This window comes from Ambystoma mexicanum, chromosome 3p (assembly GCF_040938575.1).
Source record: "Ambystoma mexicanum isolate Mex_15411 chromosome 3p, UKY_AmexF1_1, whole genome shotgun sequence".
Taxonomy (NCBI): Eukaryota; Metazoa; Chordata; class Amphibia; order Caudata; family Ambystomatidae; genus Ambystoma; species Ambystoma mexicanum.
This window is the reverse complement of record NC_090925.1, coordinates 664,671,638-664,691,106: the sequence shown is the minus strand read 5'-3', so window position 1 is coordinate 664,691,106 and position 19,469 is coordinate 664,671,638. Positions and strand designations below refer to the sequence as shown.

At 36.6% G+C, this 19,469-nt stretch overlaps 1 protein-coding gene across 1 annotated transcript in view; it reads left to right on the top strand.

The window, feature by feature from the left end:
- Positions 1-12,069, top strand: part of LOC138579940 (uncharacterized) — a 256,110-nt gene extending 244,041 nt beyond the window's left edge. Inside the window, exons 42-45 of the mRNA XM_069650158.1 lie at positions 6,195-6,215; positions 10,090-10,119; positions 11,929-11,961; positions 12,055-12,069. Of these exons, the coding sequence (XP_069506259.1) occupies positions 6,195-6,215; positions 10,090-10,119; positions 11,929-11,961; positions 12,055-12,069 (99 nt within the window). The remainder of the gene's footprint in view (positions 1-6,194; positions 6,216-10,089; positions 10,120-11,928; positions 11,962-12,054) is intronic.
- Positions 12,070-19,469: the final 7,400 nt, after the last annotated feature.

Genomic DNA, 19,469 nt, shown 5'->3' with positions numbered 1-19,469 from the left:
CGCATCCATACGGATATTTAAATTATCATAAATCTACTTTCTGCCCCATTCCTGAAGTTTCCTCCCAACACTCCAGCTCCCACATTGGACAAACAGCTTGCAGGCATACATGCATGAGCTGGAGTGTTTGTAAGGAAGCACCCTGCTCTGTCTGTATGTGCAAGGAGGCGCAGGAGCACCCCCTTGCACATACAGGCATGCAGTTCCCCAGCCAGCATTGCCAATTGGGCTAGGAAATGCTAGGGAAGTAAAACGCCCCAGCCTTGCATGACTCATTGAGCATGCATGATTGGGGAACAGACCTGTCAAGGGGAAACCACTTTTCCTTTTGACAGTACCATCAGCCAGCCCAGGAGCACTCCATGAGCTGCAAAAATCTGTTGAGGGAGCGTTCAGTGTTTACACCGGGCTAGCTCGCTCTTCCTCTGTGATGGGTGGGGTGCCAGTGGGTGCCACCACACCACCCGTTCTGGAGGAGCTGCCACTGTCTGTTACATAGAATCTTAGTGTATACAGTTGAACCTTTCTGCCAGGGAGCAAAAAAGGGCCATGGAGGTGCTGTTAAGGCTAAATGTAGATTAACCCAGCCTTCTTTTGGGTGTTTGTGTTCATATCTCTCAGGATCCCTAGGAGCAAGGCTTTAGAGCACCCCAATTTTGCCATATATGCAGGGTGATCCCTAGCAAAGATACCCATATAAGTAAATATGATGTATCAACAGAAATGGCAAAATAAAATAATATTGGAAGTAAACTAGATCCCCATAAAATATCTGCCAGGAGGAGGCTCAGTGTATTAAAATGTTTGTATTGGGCAGTTACACTAGGGAAATTACCCCTTTAATTGCCATTTACATGATTTAATTGACTGTACTTCAACATGGAGATATGTGATTTGTGTCTGCTATAGGGCATTGGTGGAAATGTTGGTGGTGGTCATTTGGTAAGTATAGCATACTACATTTGTATTGTTATTCCGTAAATAGTGCCAATTTATGATCCTGTAAACAATATATTTGGAGGGGTAACATTGGGCATTTCAAAGAGATGTATCTCAAAATATGCCTGATGTAAGAACACCTCTCACACTATTATGGTCAGTGAGTGGATGAAATTGGAAGGTTTTTGTAAGGCATCCACATTTTAATTCTAATGTTGGTATGTGAAGCATAACACTGTAAAAATTGACACGGTCCACGGTTATGTTCTAGTAATGCATGAAAGACGGGAGACAGTTACATTCAAATGTTGAGCAAGGGGTGCCAGTATTGCCAATGCAGTCACATGTACCTGCCTCTCCATCCAGGTATCAATTACAAGGTAGTCCTTTGGATAGTTCTGTTCTTCATAAAAATATATAATAGTTTAGCATTTCTTCATACATTTTTGTCATTCTTTGGTGAAATTAACTTTAGCAAGTGTTGCATAGATAGCTTAAACATCTAGATGCCACATCTTATTTATGGTTCTATTAATTTCAGGTGACAATGTTAGAAGTATACTCTTTTGACAATTGATATATTTAAACAGTGCCAGTTTCTTCCAGAAGAAGTATTCCTTCTTTTGCCTGGTTTTCCCCGAAGAACATTGCTTTGTAATCTAATTCAAATAGTTTAGAAACCTTGTAATTTGACATATTTTTGAAGGTGTTCAACAAATCTGAATAGCCAAGTTGAATACAAGATGGAGACAGTAGACATCCTTGTTTGGTACCCCTCTGAATCTCTAAATATCAACATTGTATGATTCTATGACACCCACCTCCACATCACTACTTTAGAATAGGTCCTTCAAGCAGTATCACTCAAAATCTCATTATCTCCAAAACGTACAGAACAAATGCCATATCATGCCATCGAAGGCTCTTTCTAAGACCAGGGATTACACCATGCTTGCCATTTTGTCCATCTTTAATAAAACATAGACATGTCCAATGTGCACTTTTGTTAATAATGTGAGCTTCCCCACTGTTACGAACGTACCCAAGTTAAACCACTCAGGAGGAGAAGAAGACTTTCTCCCAATCCCACTATCATAGGGAGATCAGGGAACAAAAAATAAACAAGCAATTTGTTGAAAAGGTCAGAGGAACTATCAGAACAGCCTCCCAATGTTTCAATAAAAGCAAATAAACAAGAAATATGTAAATAGATAAAATAGAAGACCTCCTATCTTCTCCCTGGAACCCTTTGTAGTGGTGTATCTACCTGAAGGAATGTGGGTCCCAAAGGGTATCCAAGAAGTAGGGATTTTAGATACACCCACAATCCCTATGCTAAAAGACTGCGTAGCAAATAGGAGGAACATTCTGGATGACTCAAGCACAATGATCACTAAGTCCATGGGACCTGTACCAACAACACGAGGGATCAATCTAAAGAAGACAGAACCTCAATAAGAATAGCATGTCAGGCACCAGAAATAGACATCACATTGTAGAAAATAGTGGCAAACGAGCATCAAACCTGGGCAACTTACTGTTGTTGAGAAGCAAGACACATTCCTCCCAAATGCTCTTGTTTCCAGGTGCTCAGTCTCATTGTGGGATTGAGTGTACCAGATTGACCACAAGCATGTTGGCTTATGGCTCAAGTGAAGATCTTTGAATCCCAGGGGATGTGGTCAAGAATGCCAAGAATGGTACACAGATGTTGGAAGGACACACAACAAGCATCTCATGGCACCTTTCTGTGTCTGATAACCCTGCTATGAAACACTCATTATGAACATATTTCCTAGTCACTTTTCATGGGCCTATTGTCCATACTCTAATTAGCAGCTCATTGCCAAAATGAATTGAATGGTATCTCTCAAGATCTTTACTATTATTAAATGTCACAGTTACATTTGATGGCTTAAAAACCTTGTTGAAAATATACTTTGCTTATAGGTATTTAAGCACCTGGACAATGAATGGCAACATAGCATTTTGGAAATTCTGGTATAGTTCCACACGGAAAATAATAGGGCAATTTCTGTAACACTACGGTTTCCAAATTTGCAGACAATAATGTCGGATTCTCCTTCTTTTAAGGCCAACAGTGCAATCTTTGATGATTACCCTTCCATTTATAGTTCTTCTGCCCATTTGTACTGGTAGAATGTGTTATATATCCTGAATTCCTCAGATTTTTCAATGTGATAGGTTAATGACTTCTACTCTTATTTTATTGAAATGATGTGGTTTGACACTAACCATGTTCTAACTCTACAAGCTGATCACCTTCCACATGTGACACCATTGTCCCAGTTATTTTCTTTTTTTTGCAAGGAACGTTCTCACCACTTTTTGTAAAATGTATTTATTTTTCACTCAGAAATTACAACTTTCAGTTTAAATACAGTTTAAAGTATATATATTTATAACTATGGTAACAATATTATGTCTCTAGATGCAGTAATATATTGGTTTGATTGACTGTTGGGAGCAAACATATGTGCTGCTCCCACTTAAAAGCCATAAGAGTGGAAGGCACCCTCAGATGGAGGGTAAGCTTTTCAAGAGTTATTGATTATGGAACGTTCAGACTGCCATTGGTTTTGTGTTTTCTCTGCTACGGATACCACTACGAATAGGCAAACTGTGCTCAAAGAAACCTGGTTTTCGCCCAACATAGTTTGTTTTTTAAGCCAAATATGTTGACTCTTGTTGTCAAACTACCTAGGCAGCGTAGTTTGACAGCAATGCACAATTCAAATTGAAGGCAGTGCAAGGAAGCCAGCATTGAAGTCCAACGGAACAGTTTCCTTCAATGAATTTGGTGGCAGGTTATGAAGTTGATTTTGGAGGATTTAGCATACTTTGTGAAACCTCAGCCAACATCGCATTACCATCTTCAATATACAGCATTACAAGGGATTGTGTGGTGGTTGTATCCTGGGAATGAAGAGCTTGATCTGAACCAGCAGAGAGACCTGCAAAATGACAAGTTTAGGCTGCTTTGCAACAAGGCATCTTAGGTAAAGGTCACCACCCCAAAAAGTACCTATTGTTCAAAAGTAATTTCTCTTGCAATACCTTCATAACGACTCTACAAGTGTTCTTCTTTCCTGTACTGATATCCATTTGAATGACAGCACTCACCAGATCATAGTCAGAAATGTGTGCATCTCAATGCTAGATTCACAAACATTCATATTTCGAAAATGTACATTCCAAATATATCGATGTCTAAAATAAACATGTGTGTGCATACAACATATATCATCCCCCGTAAGATTAGAAAAATTCCAAAAATTGCACACATTCAATGTCCATGTATACTGGTAATGAGGTTGGCTGCATTGCATATCTTTCACCTTGGAAGTTCTGCTTCTATCTAGCAAAATGTCTGGACTGAGGGTACATATGCTATCTACAATTATGTTACTTGTTTGGTCCTCAGAAACCTTGTTCCATTGTTCTTAAATGAGCTGTGCTCAATTGATGTTTGATAGGATTTATCATCATTCTCTATTTACCCGCTTGTGAACTGATGCGCTCAAACATTTGATCTTGGACTATAGGAATCATACAATTCCGCTCAAACCCAGGCACTTTTCTGTTTGCATTATTCAATATCAGACAAAAAGTTTCCAGAAGACACACAACCTCCATTTTATCTTGCATTAGCTCATCTTATTGGACCATAAAGGCCATTCTCTAATAAGGCATTTTTAAACATTTAATTTCCATTGTCATTGTTTTTCATCATGTTGTGCAAAAGTTGAATTTCTTTTGCATGCTAACCTCCTAGATCCACCATTATAGATATTAATTATTGCAATGAAGCAAATTAACTTTCCCTGACAGCTCTAAGAAGGCACTTGCCTCTTGGACAGTCGGTCAATTCTACCCTATCTCAGTCTAGGTCCACTTTCCAAATCTCTTCCCCCCACACTAGAGAATTCAGGTTTCAATGGCTTTTTCTATGTTTCACACCACACAACAGCAGCAGATGTATTGATTGCTATCTCAATCTATAAACGCAGAAGAATTCTCTAATCTCACACACCTTTCATGTCGGGGCAAACAGACCTATAATGTTTGTAAATGAGCAAGTATCTCAAGATGCCAATATGGGTTAACAAATGCTGGACACATCTTGGACTGCCTGACAGGTAACTGATTTGTCCCCTGCCCTACTGACCTACAAAAGGCAGATCGCCTTTTGGGAAGTCTTGCTATTTCCAAACATACTCCCCTGCCAGTAAACCAATCGAGTGTAGCTGTCTGACTTTATTTCATTTAAACAGAGCCATCCCACCTATCTTGTCCCTCTATACTCACTCTGACTGACAGGCCAATTGAAGAACTGGAGCGATTTCCCACCATGAAGTTCTTCTTTATAGCCTTTTTTGCTGGGGCACTTTGCCTGACATATAACTGATTACCAAAGATCAACATTTTACACTGCCTACTGTGAATTATTAAAGTTTTCCCAAAAGGTAATTCCCAATGGAACACACAATGCTCACCTCTCCTCTCCAATAGACAGAAATATGCATTTTAGTCTGATATTTTTTCAATAAATGACATTTTCTTCATCAATCCACACTCCATATTTGCCACTCTGACCATTTTCATTGCATTCATATGAGAAGACAGAGAGCTACTTGGCTAAAACCAAATACAAAAATATATATTTTTTTCCACTGGAATTTGGTGCACTACTTACTGAAAGCCGAAGTTCAGTAAACCCCCTGGAGTATAGTTGAGTTATAATCCTCAATGAATGTGCTCTCAGAAGATAAATGGGCATTCCATGGTATTGCATTCCCCAGTTTAACTTTTCATAATCAACTTTTAGTGGGTAAAGCAGGCAAAACATGATCCCTATAACATTGGAATATGGAAAATAAATAGTATACTAATATTCCAGGAACAACTAAATCATGAACTAATTTAAACACCTACACCTTCCACCATCGGATTGCAATTTTACGTAACAGGGGCAACAACAAAGCACACACAATAGAAGGGAAGAAATAGCACAAGACAAGGGGACAAGAAAAGGTACTAAAATACAAATTTTGAAGCATTTTGAAGGTAACAGTACAGTCTGAGTCCCTTGCGATATTTTAAAAGTGCCATATACACATGATTAAAATGTTAACCATTACTGGTCAACACTTCGCAGCACAGAATGATAGATTCAATCAGTCAATATGTCAATTATGGTTTCTCAAATTCTTCATGCTTTTTGTCTCCCGTAGGGAGTTGGTGAAGGAAATATAGTAAGTAAAACATATGATTTTTGCACAATTTCACAGTCATGATATCTGTTGAATTGCATTGACATCTGCTCAATTTAATTAGTAATCCGTCAGACATTTGCCAGAACAACTATTAGGAACCATTAGTGAAAGCGTAACCCATCAACTCAGACATCTACAAAATGGTCAGGTAAACTCTGCTGTGCTGACTGTTTTGATTAGGTCAATTGAAGAGATCCTCTTTGAGCAATACAATGGTGAGGTGCAGATGTTCTGTGATATCTGTAGATTGTATTGTCATTTAAAGATTCCAATTAACATGTTCCCAACATTGTAATACATGGTTATTTGTTCATGTTGGGCTTTAGTGGTGAAGTTGGTGGTGATGCTGAAGTAGCTGAAGTAAGTTTTGTGATGGTGTCTTCCCCTGAATATTATTGACTTCTAATCACTTTCATGAATATACATATGTAGGTATTTCTAGACATTTCACTAACATGTATCTCACAATGTTCCTGGAGGTTCAATGCCTTCCTGTCCCTTGATTCTCAGGTTATAGATAGTTTAGGAAGGATTATGGAAGGCATCCATCCTATGTTTAATTTAAAATGTGAACCATGGAACAAAACACTGTATACAGATAGTGAGAGAAACATTTATTCTTGATTAGCAGATATTATTCAAAGGTAGAAAACTGAGTGGTGAGACACTTGAATTGAAAACAGTGGAAAAGTTGAGTCAAGTCATGCATCAAATGTATCCTCAATACTAATGAGATTAATTTAAAACCACTTATTGTGCAAGGTGCATCCTATAAAAAAGGTGCAATTTCAGCCTTGAGTATTTAAGCCCTTTATCAATCGTTAATTCTGCACCTATTGAACTCCAAGTCAATACAGAGTATGAAAGATGAATGAACATGCAACCAAGCCTCTTTTCCCCCCACTAAATGTTACATTAGTCTCTGATGTTCTGCTAGCTTTGTGTAGGTTAATTGGAGTATCTCTTTAACAGATAGAGGACCCACTCGCAAGGGGAATAGCAAATAGTAAATTCACTCTTTCATTGGAGGTGCTGGGTCCCTTAGATTCTTTCTTGACTGTTCATATAAGAACTTTCTGGATGTGCAGTGTTTAAGTGTGTGTGTGCGTGTGTGTATTTGAATTCCCTATCCAGCTAAGTAGTGGACACACACACACACACACACCAATATGGGTTGATTGTTTGTGATCATGTTTTTATTACAATCCATGATACCTCACAAGCTCTGTACATGCATTGTACATTACATAATTTAAATGAGGTAAATCCCCTTATGAATATATGCATGAAAATGGAGTGTGTTTGAATATCAGATAGCACTCTACAAGTTGGAAAAGTGCAAACTATCATTTTGCGTGGAGTGCAGTGCAATCTGGAAAGCACTGAGTCACGGGCAACCACATTTCTTTTATATCCTTAAATGTTACACTAAATGTACATGCATACAATCTTCAAAGCAAATAAGCTGCATGCCCATCAAATATCGGTTTGGAGGCAGCTGCTTGCATTTAGAATTTGATGGGAGAAGTGCACATTTCTGTTTACACATAGACTGTGCCATGCACCACTGAGAATATTCTCGCCCAATATCATTCATTAATGCTGCACCTAACAGCCCATTCAACATTGCATGGAAGGACCATAGGTTTTGCCTAGGTCAATTGGAGTGTTCCTCTGTGTGTAATTAAATGGTGAGGTGTAGATGTTGCGAGAGATCTGTAGATAGAATTTTCATTTAAACATGGTAATTGAAATTTTCCCAACAATTGTAATACATGGGTATTGGTTCATGTAGGGCGATGGGGGTACAGTTGGTGGTGGATATGAAGTAAGTAATATATAATATCCCCTGAATTTAATTGACATATAATCACTTCATGAATATGCCTTTGGATTTATGTCTGGTGAATTCACCATAATTCATCTCACAATGTTCCTGGTGTACAGTCACCTTCTAACCCTCTGATTGTCAGGTTACAAATGGTTTTGGAAGGAGTATGAAAGGCTTCAAAATGCAATGTCTAATTAAAAATGTGTACCGTGGAAACAAACACGGCACACACATACTGAAAGTCACATTTATTCTTGACTAGCAGATAGTAGTCGACGATAGAAAACTGGGAAGTGATACACTTTAAATGAAATGAGTGGAACAAGTTAATTTCAGCATCAAATGTATGCTCGCTAGAAATGATAGTCATTGAAATTGAATTGTGTTGTGCAGGTTGCATAGTAAATGGAATGTGTAATATCAGCTCTGAGTATTTTGGCCCATTATCATTCCATAATGCTGCACCTAAGCACTCACAATTCAATACAGATACAAAACAATAAATGAACATATAGCTTTGTCCACCAGAAAAACGTTCAGTTAGTCAGCATTTCTGGTAGCGTTCCTTTGGTTAATTTCAGTGGCTCTCTGACAGTGAGGGACCACTACCAAAGGAGTTGCCAATTGTAAATTGGCTCTGTCATCTAAAGTGCTGGGTCCCTCGTATTATCTAATGAGTGTTCATATAAGAAGTTTCTGGATGTTATGATATGATATAATAGGTTATTTATAATGCGCTTAATACCCAGAGGTTTCTAAGCGCGGACCCGGGGATCGAACCTGTATTGCTCCGTGTGGTCTTGCTTCCAAGGCGACCACGTTAGTGTAAGTGTTTGTGTGATTTATTTCCCAGGCCAGGGTTGTACAACCCACCCCCCCACACACAAACACAAAAAGAAATGTGGCTTAAATGTCTGTGATCATAATTGTATTACAATCCTTGATCACTCAAAACCTCTGCCCCCTTTTTTCATTGTACATACCTAATTCAAATTAGGTAAATCTCCTCAAGAAGGCATGAATAAATAAGGAGTGTATATGCATTCAACAATAGGGAAGCAATCATGTGACAGCTTCTATAATAACAAAGAGCACCCAACAATTTGCAAAAAGGGCCAACTATAATTTTACATTGAGAGTATTGTAGAGTGCATTTAGGTACAGTCAACCACATTTCATGTAAGCCCTTAAATGTGACAATAAATGTATATAATTTTAGTTTTGAAAACAAATAAGTTACATGCCCATCACATATCGGTCTGGATGCAGCTGCTTTCATTTAAAATATGAGGGGAGAAGTTCAAACTTCTCTTAATATGTTAGCATACCAAAGTGACTTCAAAATAGAAATATATGTTTTTTGAATCAATAGAGAATTGCTAGAGAATTTGGTGAACATAAGTTGAATACATCCTTTTGGGCATTATTACAAAACACTACAACCATCAATACATCAGCATATATTTTGTACAATCCCAGATGGGACACACACACACAGCTCATGGGTTAAAAATGTAAATAATAATAATAATAATAATAATAATAATAATAATAATAATAATAATAATAATAATATTGGGAATGCTGTGTCCCCATTTTCATATAGCATACCCACACCCAAATGAGAGAAAGGCAGTTTTATAAAGGTGTACTGACAAAAATATTGAACGCATATACAATATTACAGAATAAAAATGTTGGCTCCTTCTGCATTACTAAGGATTACTTACAGAAGCACAATTGGTGAACTCAGATTTGTGTAGAGGATGTTCTTTAGTTCATGTGGCCGAGAAACTCAAAGTTGATTTCTGAAGAAAAAATGTAAAACACTATACATTATTGCTATCTTTTAAAACAAATAACCTAAAAGTCTATTAAGTATCTGCCAGGAAGAATTTGTGGGTTCTAAAATGATGTGGGAGAGATCCAATCAGACACCTGTACATGTAATTGTCTTTTCAAAGTTTGTATTTACTATTCATCCACATTGAAATTAAAATACATGCATATTGTCTTCTGTAGGGTGTTGGTGGCAAAGCTGGTGGTGGAATAGTAAGTGGGGAAAATTGTTTACTCACTTATTCAATATTTGTTTAACGTTGAATAGTATTGATTTCTAGATAGATTAATGAGTATGCCCTGGAAGGTATGTATGGGGATTTCAAGGTAAGTCATTTCACTCTGCACATTAAGGCTACATCAATGCTTACCTCTAGATTTTGAGTTTATAGAAGGTCTTAAAAGGGTAATGGAAGGCATCAAAATGCTCTATCCATTTTTAAAAACAGTAATGTTGCATTCATCACTGTGCAATGTCTTGATTAGGTGATAGTAATGGAAGAGAGATAACTTGATGAATCACACTTGAATTGAAAGTCAAAAGTTGTCCATTTACATTTAGAAGCTGACGGTACAACATCTCTTAATATGTAAACAAGTTAACATGATTTCAATATAGAAAGGTCTGTTTTCATCCCACGGAGCCTTCAAGGAGTCTGTGCTGAACATAAGGTAAATATGTCCTCTTGTGGACTATGACAGAACACTACGATCATACGATAAATACAATGGCAAATATGTATTACCATCCAAGGCAGTATAAACGCACACACATAAACACGCACACACATACACCATCACACAACAAAAATACACTCATACACATACACACACGCATACACACACACACACACACACAGCTCATGGGTTAAAAATTTAAATAATAATAATAATAATAATACTAATTATAATAATAATAATAATAATAATAATAATAATAATAATAATAATAATAATAATAATAATAATAATGATGGGAATGCTGTGTCCCCCATTTTCGTATAGCATACCCACACCCAAATGTGAGAAAGGCAGCTTTGGAAAGGTGTATTGACAAAAATATTGAACGCATTTAAAATATTACAGAATAAAAATGTTGGCTCATTCTGGATTACCAAGGATTACTTACAGAAGCTCAATCGGTGGACTCAGATTTGTGTACAGGATGTTCTTTAGCTCATGTGGCCCATTTTAATTATTTGTTCCTGAACACTAAAATCCATGCTTCTTGCCTTCTGCAGTGAGTTGGTGGTAAAGTTGATGAAGGACATATTTTAAGTAAAACATATGATTGTTGTACGATTTCACAATGCTGTTACCTGCTGAATAGCAATGTCATCTACTCAATTGAATTAGTGTGCCCTTAGACTTATGTCAGAACATTTCTCATCAATGCATCTCACAATGTACCTCAAAGTTCCATCCCGTCCATCATCTTGATTGCCAGGTTAGAGATAGTTTGGACAGATTAAGGAAGGTATCAAAAAAAACATTCTTGATTTAAAATAGAACAGTGGCATACAACACTGTACACTATTTTTGAAGTACACAGTGATACTTTTTTAGGTAATAATAATGGAAGGGTGATAACTCAGAGGTGAGAAAATTAAATTTAAAAAAAGTCAATGTTGGCTTTAGTGGAGAATCAAGTGCATCCCCACTATTAATGAGATTCACTTAAAACACTGGGTTGGGCCTAGTGAATCACACATAGACTGTGCATGCACCAACGAGAGTGTTCTTGCCCAATATCATTCATTAAGGCTGCACCTAACAGCTCATTCAGCAAGACATAGTAGGAACAATCAGTGAAAATGCACAACATTAGCTTTGTCCTCCACAAAATAGTCAAATAATCTCTGCTTGCCTGACTGTTTTGACTAGGTCAATTCGAGTTGTCCTCTGCGTGCAATAAAATGGTGGACTTGAGCTGTTTTGTGAGCTCTGTACATAGAATTGATATTTAAAAATTCTAATTGACATTTTCCCAAAATTGTAATACATGATTATTGTTTCCTCTAGAGCTTTGGTGGCGGAATTGGTGGTGGACATGAAGTAAGTAATACATATTATATTTGGACAATGTTAAGATGATGTCATCCCCTGAATACTATTGACATATAACCACTTTCATGAATATGCCTTTAGTTTTATGTCTGGTGAATTCACCATAATTTATCTCACAATGTTCCTGGGGTACAGTCACTTTCTAATCCTCTGATTGTCAGGTTACAGATGGTTTTGGAAGGGTTATGAAAGGCTTCAAAATGTCATGACTAATTTTAAATTTGTACCGTGGAACAAAACACGCCACACACATACTGATAGTTTATTCTTGACTAGCAGATAGTAGTCGGAGATAGAAAACTGAGAGGTGATACACCTTAAATGAAATGAGGGGAAAGAAGTTAATTTCAGCATCAAATGTATCCTCAATAGTAATGAGAGTCAACGAAAATCATGTGTTGTGCAGCGATGCATAGTATGTGGAATGTACAATGTCAGCTCTGACAATTTTGGGCCATTATCAATCAATAATGCTGCACCTAAGCACTCACAATTCAATACAGATACAGAACAATCAATGAACATGCAAACTGATAGCTTTGTCCCCCAGAAAAATGTTCAGTTAGTCAGCAGTTCTGGTAGCATTCCTTTGGTTAATTTCAGTGGCTCTCTGACAGTGAGGGCCCACTACCAAATGGAGTTGCCAATATAAAATTGACTCTGTCTTTAGAAGTGGTGGGACCCTTTGATTCTCTAATGAGCGTTCATATACGTTTCTGGATGTTCAGTTTAAGTGTTTGTGTGATTTATTTCCCCAGCGAGGGTAGTTCACCCACCACACACAAACACAAAGCAATATGGCTTAAATGTTTGTGATCATAATTGTATTACAATCCATGATCACTCAAAACCTCTGCCCCCTTCTTGCATTGTACATTACCTAATTCAAATTAGGTAAATCCCCTCAAGAAGGCATGAATAAAAAAAGAGTGTGTATGAATTCAACAATAGGGAAGCAATCATGTGTCAGCTTCTATAATAACAAAGAGCACCCAACAATTTGCAAAAGAGCAATCGATAATTACACATTGAGTGCATTCTAGAGTGCATTTAGGTACAGTCAAACACATTTCATGTATACCCTTAAATGTGACAATAAATGTATATCATTTCAGTTTTTGAAGCAAAGAAGTTACATGCCCATCACATATCGGTCAGGAGGCTGCTGCTTTCATTTAAAATCTGAGGGGAGAAGTTAAAACTTCTCTTAATATGTTAGCATACTAATGTGACTTCAAAATAGAAATATATGTTTTTTGTTCAATAGAGCATTGGTAGAGAATTTGGTGAACATAAGTTGAATACATCCTTTTGGGCATTATTACAAAACACGACAACCATCAATACATCAGCATATATTTTGTACAATCCCAGATGGGACACACACATACAGCTCATGGGTTAAAAATTTAAATAACAATAATAACAATAATAATAATAATAATAATATTAGGGATGCTGTGTCCCTCATTTTTGTATAGCATACCCACACCCAAATGTGAGAAAGGCAGCTTTAGAAAGGTGTACTGACAAAAATATTGGACGTATATAAAATATTACAGAATAAACATTTTGGCTCCTTCTGGATTACTAAGGATTACTTACAGAAGCACAATTGGTGGACTCAAATTTGTGTAGAGGATGTTCTTTAGCTAATGTGGCAGAGAAACTCAAAGTTGATTTCTGAAGAAAAAATGTAAAACACTATACATTATTGCTATCTTTTAAAACAAATAACCTAAAAGTCTATTAAGTATCTGCCAGGAAGAATTTGTGGGTTCTAAAATGATGTGGGAGAGATCCAATCAGACACCTGTACATGTAATTGTCTTTTCAAAGTTTGTATTTACTATTCATCCACATTGAAATTAAAATACATGCATATTGTCTTCTGTAGGGTGTTGGTGGCAAAGCTGGTGGTGGAATAGTAAGTGGGGAAAATTGTTTACTCACTTATTCAATATTTGTTTAACGTTGAATAGTATTGATTTCTAGATAGATTAATGAGTATGCCCTGGAAGGTATGTATGGGGATTTTAAAGTAAGTCATTTCACTCTGCACATTAAGGCTACATCAACGCTTACCTCTAGATTTTGAGTTTATAGAAGGTCTTCAAAGGGTAATGGAAGGCATCAAAATGCTCTATCCATTTTTAAAAACAGTAATGTTGCATTCATCACTGTGCAATGTCTTGATTAGGTGATAGTAATGGAAGAGAGATAACTTGATGAATCACACTTGAATTGAAAGTCAAAAGTTGTCCATTTACATTTAGAAGCTGACGGTACAGCATCTCTTAATATGTAAACAAGTTAACATGACTTCAATATAGAAAGGTCTGTTTTCATCCCACGGAGCCTTCAAGGAGTCTGTGCTGAACGTAAGGTAAATATGTCCTCTTGTGGACTATGACAGAACACTAAGATCATACGATACATAAAATGGCATATATGTATTACCATCCAAGGCAGCATAAACGCACACACAAAAACACGCACACACATACACCATCACACAACAAAAATACACTCATACACATACACACACACATACACACACACACACACACAGCTCATGGGTTAACAATTTAAATAATAATAATAATAATAATAATTATAATTATAATTATAATAATAATAATGATGGGAATGCTGTGTCCCCAATTTTTGTATAGCATACCCACACCCAAATGTGAGAAAGGCAGCTTTAGAAAGGTGTATTGACAAAAATATTGAACGCATATAAAATATTACAGAATAAAAATCTTGGCTCATTCTGGATACTAAGGATTACTTACAGAAGCACAATCGGTGGACTCAGATTTGTGTACAGGATGTTCTTTAGCTCATGTGGCCCATTTTAATTATTTGTTCCTGAACACTAAAATCCATGCTTCTTGCCTTCTGCAGTGAGTTGGTGGTAAAGTTGATGAAGGACATATTTTAAGTAAAACATATGATTGTTGTACGATTTCACAATGCTGTTACCTGCTGAATAGCAATGTCATCTACTCAATTGAATTAGCGTCCCCTTAGACTTATGTCAGAACATTTCTCATCAATGCATCTCACAATGTACCTCAAAGTACCATCCCTTCCATCATCTTGATTGCCAGGTTAGAGATAGTTTGGACAGATTAAGGAAGGTATCACAACATTCTTGATTTAAAATAGAACAGTGGCATAGAACACTGTACACTATTGTTGAAGTACACAGTGATTCTTTTTTAGGTAATAATAATGGAAGGGTGATAACTTAGAGGTGAGAAAATTAAATTTAAAAAAGTCAATGTTGGCTTTAGTGGAGAATCAAGTGCATCCTCACTATTAATGAGATTCACTTAAAACACTGGGTTGGGCCTAGTGAATCACACATAGACTGTGCATGCACCAACGAGAGTGTTATTGCCCAATATCATTCATTAAGACTGCACCTAACAGCTCATTCAGCAAGACATAGTAGGAACAATCAGTGAACATGCACAACATTAGCTTTGTCCTCCACAAAATGGTCAAGTAATCTCTCCTTGCCTGACTGTTTTGACTAGGTCAATTCGAGTTGTCCTCTGCGTGCAATAAAATGGTGGAATTTAGCTGTTTTGTGAGCTCTGTACATAGAATTGATATTTAAAAATTCTAATTAACATTTTCCCAACATTGTAATAAATGATTATTGTTTCCTGTAGAGCTTTGGTGGTGGACATGAAGTAAGTAATACATATTATATTTGGACAATGTTAAGATGATGTCATCCCCTGAATAATATTGACATATAACCACTTTCATGAATATGCCTTTAGTTTTATGTCTGGTGAATTCACCATAATTTATCTCACAATGTTCCTGGGGTACAGTCACTTTCTAATCCTCTGATTGTCAGGTTACAGATGGTTTTGGAAGGGTTATGAAAGGCTTCAAAATGTCATGACTAATTTTAAATTTGTACCGTGGAACAAAACACGCCACACACATTCTGATAGTTTATTCTTGACTAGCAGATAGTAGTCGGAGATAGAAAACTGAGAGGTGATACACCTTAAATGAAATGAGGGGAAACAAGTTAATTTCAGCATCAAATGTATCCTCAATAGTAATGAGAGTCAACGAAAATCATGTGTTGTGCAGTGATGCATAGTATGTGGAATGTACAATGTCAGCTCTGACAATTTTGGGCCATTATCAATCAATAATGCTGCACCTAAGCACTCACAATTCAATACAGATACAGAACAATCAATGAACATGCAAACTGATAGCTTTGTCCCCCAGAAAAATGTTCAGTTAGTCAGCAGTTCTGGTAGCATTCCTTTGGTTAATTTCAGTGGCTCTCTGACAGTGAGGGCCCACTACCAAAGGGAGTTGCCAATTGCAAATTGACTCTGTCATTAGAAGTTTTGGGTACCTTGGATTCTCTAATGAGCGTTCATATAAGTTTCTGGATGTTCAGTTTAAGTGTTTGTGTGATTTATTTCTCCAGCGAGGGTAGTTCGCCCCCCACACACAGACACAAAGCAATATGGCTTAAATGTGTCTGATCATAATTGTATTACAATCCATGATCACTCAAAACCTCTGCCCCCTTCTTGCATTGTACATTACCTAATTCAAATTAGGTAAATCCCCTCAAGAAGGCATGAATAAAAAGAGAGTGTGTATGCATTCAACAATAGGGAGGCAATCATGTGGCAGCTTCTATAATAACAAAGAGCACCCAACAATTTGCAAAAGGGCAATTGATAATTACACATTGAGCGCATTCTAGAGTGCATTTAGGTACAGTCAACCACTTTTCATGTATACCCTTAAATGTGACAATAAATGTATATCATTTCAGTTTTTGAAGCAAAGAAGTTACATGCCCATCACATATCGGTCAGGAGGCATCTGCTTTCATTTAAAATCTGAGGGGAGAAGTTCAAACTTCTCTTAATATATTAGCATACTAAAGTGACTTCCAAATAGAAATATGTGTTTTTTGAATCAATAGAGAATTGGTAGAGAATTTGATGAACATAAGTTGAATACATCCTTTTGGGCATTATTACAAAACATGACAACCATCAATACATCAGCACATATTTTGTACAATCCCAGATCGGACACACACACACAGCTCATGGGTTAAACATTAGCATACTAATAATAATAATAATAATAATAATAATAATAATAATAATAATAATAATAGCATAAATAAACACTTGTGTATAGGCACGTTACAAATGCCATATGATATCATATCATATATCATATCATATAATAATAATAATAATAATAATAATAACAATCATCATAATAATAATAATGGGAATGCTGTGTCCCTCATTTTCTTATAGCATACCCACACCCAAATGTGAAACAGGCAGCTTTAGAAAGGTGTACTGACAAACATATTGAACGCATATAAAATATTAAAGAATACAAATGTTGGCCCCTTCTGGATTACTAAGGAGTACTTGCAGAAGCACAATTGGTGGACTCTGAGATTTGTGTAGGGGATGTTCTTTAGTTTATGTACCAGAGAAACTCAAAGTTGATTTCTGAAGAAAAATTGTAAAACACTATACATTATTGCCATCTTTTAAAACAAATAACCTATAAGTCCATTAAGTATCTGCCAGGATGAATTTGTGGGTTCTAAAATGATGTGGGAGAGATCCAATGAGAGACCTGCACATTTACTTGTCTTTTCAAAGTTTGTATTTACTATTCATCCACATTGAAATTAAAATACATGCATATTGTCTTCTGTAGGGTGCTGGTGGCAAAGGTGGTGGTGGAATAGTAAGTGGGGACTTTTTTTTACTCACTTATTCAGTATTTCTTTAACGTTGAATAGTATTGATTTCTAGATAGATTAATGAGTATGCCCTGGAAGGTATGTATGGGGATTTCAAAGTAAGTCATTTCAATCTGCACATGAAGGTTACATCAACGCTTACCTCCAGATTGTGAGTTTATAGAAGGTCTTTAAAGGGTAATGGAAGGCATCATAATGCTTTATCCATTTTTAAGAACAGTAATGTTGGATTCATCACTGCGCAAATGACATGATTAGGTGATAGTAATGGAAGAGAGATAACTTAGACGAGTCACACTTGAATTGAAAACATTGAAAATTTGAGATAGGTGCAGCATGAAATATATCTTCACTACTAATGAGATTCATATAAAACCCTTTGTTCGCCTATTAATTCACAAATAGAATCGCCATGCACAGTCCAAAATAGTGCGGCACATTATCACTGAATAATGCTGAAAGTAAGTGATCACATAGCATTGAAGAGTCCGATAGATCAGTGATATGATAAGATGTGATTGGTTATTTATAACACGCTTAATACCCAGAGGTTTCTAATCGCAGACCCAGGGATTGAACCTGTGTTGCTCCGTGTTTCCTTGCATCCAAGGCGAGCACATTGCCCCTGGGCTATCCTCCCGAGACAGAGGAATGTACACCACAGAGGATTTAACCACAGCAACACTGTCATGCAGTCTATGCTGCGCTAACTGCTTTGGTTTGGTTAAAATGAGTTGCTCTCAGTCAGTGTGAAAGTCCACTCTCATAAGCAGTTGCCAATTGTAAATTCACTGAATCATTTGGGTTGCTCACTCCCGTCGGATTCTCACATGGACATTCAAATAAGAAGTTTCTAAGTACTTATTTTATGTCCTCCAAATCTAGGGACGCACACACGAAAACGCACACACATATGGAATTATTGTTTGTGATTATGTTTTTATCAGAAATCAAGATCACCAAATATCGGTGTCCCATGTGTTCAAGTGACTTTACCTGATGTAATTTATGTAACAAATCCTTATGAAGATATGACTTCAAATGCCGTTTCCATGAATACAACAATACAGTAGAGACCTATTGACCATTTGTATCATACCAGAGCACCATAGAAATGGAAATTGTGAACAAATTCCACTTTTCATGGAGTGTAATCTGCGGTGCTACTGTGCCAAAGATAACCACATGTCATGAATAAGTCTATATGTTTCACTAAATTACAATAATTTCAGAATTTAAAGCAAACACAATAAATGCCCATAAAATATCTGTCAAAAGTTGTCCATTTACATTTAGACGCTGATGGTACAACATCTCTTAATATGTAAACAAGTTAACATGACTTCAATATAGAAAGGTCTGTTTTCATCCCACAGAGCCTTAAAGGAGTCTGTGCTGAACATAAGGTAAATATGTCCTCTTGTGGACTATGACAGAACACTACGATCATACGATAAATAAAATGGCATATATGTATTACCATCCAAGGCAGCATAAACGCACATACAAAAACACGCACACACATACACCATCACACAACAAAAATACACTCTACACGTACACATACACACACACATACACACACACACACACACACACAGCTCATGGGTTAACAATTTAAATAATAATAATAATTATAATAATTATAATTATAATTATAATTATAATAATGATGGGAATGCTGTGTCCCCCATTT